Raw genomic sequence first — 8321 nt, 5'->3', positions numbered from 1 at the left:
AAGGCTTGGAATTAGAGATAGGAAGATGATATCACTGGAAATATTGAGGGCTGTCATGTCTACCTCTGGGTTTTGGCACTGCCAATTCACAGTTTTCTGAATGAGTTATTTATATGTGTCTTCACACCAGCTAACACTGCAGTGCCTTGCATATATTACATGCTCAGTGAGTTCTTGTCAATTAATTCTGTATAAGTATGTGACAGCATAAATATATTATAAAAATGAGAAGTTTGGGCACTAAAAGAGTCAGGATTTTTTCTAAAAAAAAAAACCCCAAACAACCCCACAGTGGTGGTGAAGCTTGGCTTAAAGTTCAAATACCCCTGAACTCTGCCCTGCAATATTTCTAAACAGAGGGATTTGATAAGGTAGTTGAAGGATAATATTACCTTTGCTCTCTCACTGCAATCGAAAGCATTCTTAGCTTTTCAGTGGACCCCACTGACTACTTTGGGGAAGCATTTTCAGGCGCATAGAATCGTCCTTTCCACTAGCAAAAGAAGATGCTGTTTAATTTCAGGATCCTGTTGAACAATGCAGCTCTTAGAAATGGTCAGAGGTTTGTGGTTCGAAATTTTCGGTAAGTGACAACGGCCAGAGTTTTGAGTCTGATTTAGGAACCATGTTGATAAATGGACTTTATTTATTCTGCAGAGGAGTGCAGCTCAAAAGGTCTCTTTTTGCAGTGTGTATTACCAGGTTTGACCCTTAGAGACAGCTGTCTCTAATTCCAGTTGAGCTTTCATTGCTAAGTCCTCTGTAATCAGATTTAATCTTCTGTTGGGGGTGGGGGGACTAACTGTGGCAGATATAACAGATTAAATGTTCTTGACATCTTCTGTTTGTGTACATTCTAAATGAACAACTGGCTGAAGAAAATTAGAGGGACTAATTTACATAGGGCCTTCAGTTTATATTTGGGTTTGCTTGAAAACAATAAATCAGTCTAGTACATGGGGATTAATCATTTCTTTAAAAGAACAGACTCCAAATTGCAACTAGATTAATATTTACAAAGCTGCTGTAAAGGAGCCATATGTGTGATGAGGATAATAATTCTTTAAAAAATAAAATCCAAGTTTGATATCTATTCCTGAAATTCTTGGTAGCATGTGCAAAGGAGACTGTCTCCACTGGATTCACTATAAAAGCTACATCCAGCTTACAGCCATGGAGCACAAGGTGGAAAATGGTGGGAAAGGGTACAAGGGTGTTGAGCTAGCTGTGTAAGTAAGGTCATCAAATGTGGACTTTGTTGCCAGAAAGTTTCTAGAGTATCTATAACACGTTAACAATCAGACAGAATTTCCCCAGGGCCTCTTTACAACCTAAACCAACCTTAAAACAAATTTAATGACTTCTTAAAGAAGTAAGCGTCTAGTCTGAAGTTTCTTCCCACTGTTAGGAAGTGAGCCTGTGATAGTGGCCCTTGGCTTCCTTTCCCTGGGTCACCTAACAGTTCTGAACGCTCTGGACTTCATCACTTCTTTGGTGAATATAAAACTCTCAGAAGATAGAATGTGATTGTAAATTATATTGTAAATTAAGGTCATAGTATTAGAACTAAGTGGGACCTCAGAGCCACAGAATAATGCCTTCTCTTAATATATAGATAAAGTAAATGAAGTCCAGAGAGATTATGGGGTTTACCAGTTAGTATCAGAATTATACCATATATACAAGAATCTGAAGGAAAGCTCAGGTTTTTGGGTCTCAAGAACTAGGTTCAAGGCCTGGCACCACCATTTGTTGGTTATATAAACTTGAGCAAGTGACTAAATGTTTCTGTGATGTCAATTCACTTATAAAATGGGAAAAAGAATAATATCTGTTCTGCTTCCACCACAGAGTAGTTCATTCATTTAATAAATATGTATTGAGCACTTACTGTGTGCAACAGGCAAGGTGTTAGAGATACAGTGGTAAATAAGGCAAATAAGATATTTCATTCCAGACACATGAAGTCACAATATACTGATAACCAGTGAGAAAACTGTAAAATGATAAATGTCCATTATTTTATTATTCCATCTCACTGAGTTACATGACATAAAAATGTGATGAAATTTTATTCCACTGTTTTGAACAAAGAATCATCACTGAGCTGAAGGCAATTAACTGAATTAATAACCAAAGTTTGGAACTTAAACTTATATTATCCTTTGAAAAGTGCAGTAAGATTTTTAATGCCCTGGCCAGTTTTGCTCAGTGGATAGAGCATCAGCCCTCATACTGAAGGGTCCCAGGTTCGATTCCAGTCAAGGACAGGTACCTGGGTCGCAGGGCCCTCATACTGAAGGGTCCCAGGTTCGATTCCAGTCAAGGATGGGTACCTGGGTCACAGGCTCGATCCCTGGCTCTGGTTGGGGTGTGTGCAGGAGGCAACCAATGGGTCTCTCTCACATTGATGTTGCTCTCTCTCTGTCTCTCCCCTTCCCTTCCACTCTTTCTAAAAACCAATGGAAAAATATCCTCAGGTGAGAATTAAAAAAAAAAAAAGGATGAAATATATTCATTAAAAATAATTATCACAGGTTACATTTTTGCAAAACGTCTTCAAAATATTTGGGCTTTTTGATATTTACTAATATTCTAAAATATTCCAATCCCCCTCCCCCTTTACAATTTTCCCCCCTTGGGAAAAGTGTAAAGTCCTTGTTACAAAACCTACCATGTGAGTTTACCACTAGAAAGTAATAAGAAATATGTAGTTAAGGTTTGGCAATGCCACAAAATAAAGACTGCACAGTTTTGAAGTGAGCTGCCATGTTGCTATAAACATGATAAAATAATAGCTTAAGTAAGCTATTATTTATTCACACTGGCTCCTGGATCAATCATTTTTAGTCAATTATTATTATTTTTTTACAAAATCAATAGGATCAGACACCACGACTGCTGAAAACACCCAATCCATAGGCTTTTCATCTCAAAAAACAAGGCTCTAGAGCCTGGCTATGTTTGGATAATAGACAGTGTCCTATGATTTGTTGCCTACTAAGGAAACCACTTACATCGTTTAAAGAAACCATGAAAAAATCTTTTTATCAGAGAAGACAAATTTGTAAGTGCAGTTCAATTTCATCTCACAAATAGAAATATCTTCAGAGAATATTGAGCTAAGCCACCCAATTCTGTAGAGGTTATGGATTGGAGCTGGAGGTGACTGGTTTTCAGGTATTTCATTCCAGACCTCTCTACAGGCTTACATAAATCATTATGTTCCTTTCATCCAACACTAATGCCCATCTATACACACATGGACACAGATGAAGCAATTACAGTCCATTCATGTTTTTATGTAGAGGAGATAAAATAGTCCCCTTTAATTATTCACATTTTCTGTCATAACTAAAAATGAATGGCTTTTTAAAAACATATTTCCTGACTTCAGAAAACTATAGGTATAAAGCATGAAACCAGGAATGGAATGAGATCATGTTTCCCTTAGTCAACAGTAGAATTTGGGTTTTATTTCTAGTTTTTTTTATTTTTAATAATATAGTAATTTAACTAAGATAAAAGTAGAGGCAACCATAGATTTTTCACAGTTTTGTATTTCCAGTCCTTTAATAGCAGGTCTGTAAAAAGCTAACCATCATCTCACTCTTCAATTTTCAGATGAGGAAAATATCACAACATTTTAGAATGCTGACAATCTAAGGTATTTTAGAAAGCACCTAGTCACCAATTATCAATAATAATTTATACCACAAGTGAGTATATGGCATATGGTAACAGTAAGAAAGGTTTCAAGTAATTTTTTGTTAAATTATTATTGTTGTTAATAATAAAGAAATTTAGAAATAATCTGTGCTTTTATCAAATTAGTAGGATCAGATTCAAGAGTTTTGTGAAAATAATGTCACTCTTCTTTGCATGTATTGTAATATGCCTCCTTCAGATAGAAATAAAGGGATAGAATTAAATTTAGGCCACTGAGAATTCAATGACTCCAATATAGCCCATGGAAAATCTTGTCTTTATGAACTAACTTCATTAATATTGTGGAAGACAAAGACACAAAGGATTACTGACTTTTAGTACATTTTCTTAATTTTTCAGATGAAAAATTGAGGTCAAAGTTGGGAAATTATCTTCCTAAGGTCATAGTTGAACTAGAACTAGAATTTAAATATTTAAAATCTCTGCTCTATTTATTCCACTGTTATGATTACTTTGATCCTTCTAAATTGATCAAGTTGGCCAATGTACTCTTGCACAACATCCTTTTTTTAGGTATAGCCAAAAATATCTCAGTAACAGCAACAATAACAACAACAAAAACTCAAGAAAATATGCCTTAATTTTTGTATCAATCTGTAATGTTAAAGTAATATCAAAATTTCAGCCATAGGGGCCATTGGTCCTCTCTTATGCTCCCAAAAGCTAGTCTTTATCTTAAAGTCTCCACAGTGATCAAAATATCACACTGAATTTTTTCCTACCCTGGCAAAATCTGTTTCTGCCTGAACACATTTTACTCAAATCAAGCCCCTTTTCTTCCAACAAAATAAAATTATACAGGGGAACACATCCAGGTCTTCCTACATGATTCAAACAATTTAATAGAATTGGAAAAATGTAGACTAACAATAAAAGGTTAATTCTTCCAATAAGAAAACACTCCTCCATTTTCTAGCTGGGAAAGTATTTGGGTAAAGCTAACACAAGGATCTATTACCTTGGCTTAACTTCTTAAGCATTTAGTGACTTAGGGTTGAAAAATCTCTATAATTATCTTTTCAAAGGATAAAATTAATGTAAGACACTGTCTTGCCTTTTTCAAAATTCTGGCTTTAACCAGGCTGTGATGACAATGGCAGTTTTGATGGAAATCTGTACATGGTTCCCATTGTTTTCTCCAATATTGCATCCTCCCTATTATGTATTGGCTTAAACATGCATGTGGTTTAGGTCTGGTTTACTAAGGAGACACATTTAAGTACAAAGACACCATATATTTTATGGGAACAATAAAATAGTGATTCCGGCCCTGGTCTGGGTGCTCCTGAACCAGACAAGGTTGCCTCCAACTTCAGCATAGAGTCTCTATGCCATTTAAGCCAGTGGTTTTAACTGGCTAATTCAAGTGTGGGTTTATCACCAGAAAGCAAGAACTGCTTGATGCGGAGTAGAAAAAAAGTGGCCTGTGGCAGAGGCATTTTAGCATGGTACAACTGTGGAGCTCTTCTACTTTTCTCTAATTTTTTAAGTAGCTTAGGAAAGAGGTGTGGCAGTCTCATTTTGGAGCCAAGGCAAGGGTGCTATGAGGAGATAGTAAACAGGATAGAAATTTAAACTGGAACCATTGTGTTTGCTTTCCTTCCAGTGATAAATTTTCCTGGTTAGCTCTTGATATCTATGAAAAACAGCTCTTTTCCCCAAGCAAACATTTCCTGCCCCACCTCTTAGATAGAATTGAGAAAGGTGGTAACTACTCTAATGATTGTTCACATGTGTAAATAGTATGACCCCCTTTATCAGTTGAGGTGCAATGTAAAAAAAAAAATTCTAGTTAACCACTGAAGCACTCACATGCCAGTATGATGCATCTACTTCTCCACCCCCTTTGTCTTCAAGAATCCTGGGGACTTATTCTGTCCAAGAGGGGTTAGAGGAGAGAGGAAATCAAATATCCATGTAGTTCACTATCACAGTACTTTGGATTTGGCCCTCATGCTGCCATAGATAAAAACTTGTTCCATCATGTCCTCTCATCAGTTTTCCAAGTTTTTGCACTTGACTCAGACTGTTCTGCTTGGGATACAAGGTTATAACTTTGTTTCACATTCTTATGTCTAACCATTATCCCCAGGACTACAAAAACTGTACTGGAGTTTTTGAGCCCTAGGGGATTTCAGCTTTAGCAAATAAATTCTCTTCTAAGACTCTTAGGCCTGGGCCAGAGCCCATATTTGCTCTTACTTCAACATTAATTCTGTTTGGGGGTATTGGTGTTCTTTTTTTGTCATCAGATCTTGGGTCAGGACATTGAAAATCCATCATGACAAATCTCTAAATTCATCCCAGTCATTTCAATAAGCAGTGCATAAATATTAATGAATAAAACAGGCAGGATCCCTGATATCATGGATCATGTAATCGAATGGAAAGATAAAAAGTAAGCAATAAACAGAAGCATAAATGTATATTAAAATTGTGAGCATTGTTATGAACAAAATGAAGGCAAAGTGGAAACTACTTAGTACAGTCCGGGAAGGAATTGTATAGGAGATGGTATTTAAGACTCCAGCCTAAGGAAAAAAAAAAGCCAGTCTTGAGAACTCAGAGGACAGTGTTCTGAACAGAAGGAATGGTATATAATAATCTTACAATGGGAAAGCATTAGGAGTACAGGCAGTCCTTCCTTTGCATGCTCCCAATATGCAGGAATTTCAATGACCACAGTTTAGTTATGTAAGTCCAATCTTCCAAGCACACAGTTCATATTTTAGTTGTCATGGTATATTAATTGTGAGTAGTTGCATAAAGTAAAAACTTCATTGTTAGCTCTTCAGTTCACAAATCACTATGTCCTTAACGGATGTACATCATGATCAGTGAACAATCATATCCCTTCTTTTAAAGTCTGTTGGTGAATGCTCACTGTGCATGTTGTTCATTTCACACACAGACAGTAGAAAACATAGTTGTGCTGCCTTCTTTTCTCCCAGTGATAAACCCATGGAACATTTTATAAAAATGGATAAATGAAAGAGGGAATTGTCTGAAAATGATGAAAGTGCAGCAGGCATATACTAGTAAAAAATAGCACTGGCAGTTAAATTTGAATCAAATGTTAATGTATTTATGAAAGAAATAGGTAACTGTTGGATTATTGACCCTGCTACTGGTTGAGAATCTTTAGATATGTGTCAGAGGAACTCAGAGAAGACAAACTTATTGACATAAATGAGGAAAGCATTTGTGGCCAAAAGTATGAAGATCTTCCAGAGGAAGTGTCACCAACACAACACCTCACATTAAAGGAATTCTCAGAGATATTTCACAATATTGAAAATACAAAGGATAAAATGTTGGAAGTTGATTCAAACTTAGAAGGAATGCGATAATTCACCAAAGCATAAAAAGGATGCTTGCTCAGTATCTTATGCTATCTAATAAGAATATGGCATACACTATTCAAACTACTCTTGACAGTTTTTATAAATAAATAAAACACTATAATTCTCAATGTACCTGTTTTAAATCACAGTGTACTAAATATATATCAGTTTTACTATCTTTTTAACTTTCCCATATATTTATACTGACAATAAGAAACTTTTTAATGTTTTGACAAAAATTTTAAAGTCATAAAATAATTGCGATTTTTCTCCATTGATTATTCAGATTTAATGGTTATTTACAGTCCCACACTAAAGTTTAAAGCCAGAACTGTCTGCATTTTTAAAAAAGCTTATCTGCTAACATTTATTGGAGGTACAATTCAGGGAAACAAAGTGAGGACATTATCAGTGACTGGAGTCACAAAAAAGGTATTCTTCTGATCACTGTGGTCTAAGAAAAATAATTTGAAATACAATTCCTGTTGCTATATAAATTTGAAAATGAAAGAGCTGGACAAAAAGGAAGAAGTAAGCAGGATGTTTGTGTCTTCTTTCTACTTTTAAGTTAAAATCTGTCAATGCAGAAATAAAAAGAGCAGCTTCTTATAATGTGATCTCAATAGCAGAACATTAACCTTAACACTAAACTGAACTCTAACCACACCTCCAATTTAGAAACTTCTTGAAGTGTGTAAGGACAAATTTGAGAAAATCCCAATTTGTCTTCTGTTTGGGTAGTAAGAGCTAGAAGTTGGATGTTTTCTGAAGCAGTTCAAGGTGTCGTTGGACCTCCTCTTTCACCATTATTTTCTGATTTCCTTGCATGGAAAGTGGAGAAAATAGTATAAAATTTTCACTTCTAATTCCTTTTTTTCTGTGATTCAACAAAAATTCTAAGATCTATAATATTTTCTTAAGTGAAACATGTAGTCCTGTTATTATTTAGAAGAGAGTAGATATAGGAAAACCCTAAAGGGGTTGAGATTAGGGGAGGATATTGAATCCCTTAAGTGTAGCAGTTTGGAGACATAGCTTTTGTGGGCTCCAAAATAAACAGGAGTTGCCATGCCCTCCTTGGGCCACACCTACTCAAATCTCCTTTTTATAAAAAATATATTTTTATTGATTTCAGAGAGAAAGGAAGAGGGAGAGCGATAGAAACATCCATGATGAGAGAGAATCATGGATTGGCTGCCTGTATTTAGTTATGCAAGTCCCCCACTGGGGATTGAGCCCACAACCCGG

The 8321-nt window shown here is 35.7% G+C and overlaps 1 protein-coding gene across 1 annotated transcript in view; it reads left to right on the top strand.

The window, feature by feature from the left end:
* Positions 1–506: 506 nt before the first annotated feature.
* The window catches only part of OTC (ornithine transcarbamylase), a 56323-nt gene continuing 48508 nt past the window's right edge, over positions 507–8321 (top strand). Inside the window, exon 1 of the mRNA XM_008153041.3 lies at positions 507–583. Coding sequence (XP_008151263.1) covers positions 507–583 — 77 coding nt within the window. The remainder of the gene's footprint in view (positions 584–8321) is intronic.

The sequence above is a fragment of the Eptesicus fuscus genome, chromosome 1, assembly GCF_027574615.1.
Source record: "Eptesicus fuscus isolate TK198812 chromosome 1, DD_ASM_mEF_20220401, whole genome shotgun sequence".
NCBI lineage: Eukaryota > Metazoa > Chordata > Mammalia > Chiroptera > Vespertilionidae > Eptesicus > Eptesicus fuscus.
The sequence above is the reverse complement of the archived record's forward strand: the minus strand, read 5'-3'. Positions and strand labels throughout refer to the sequence as shown.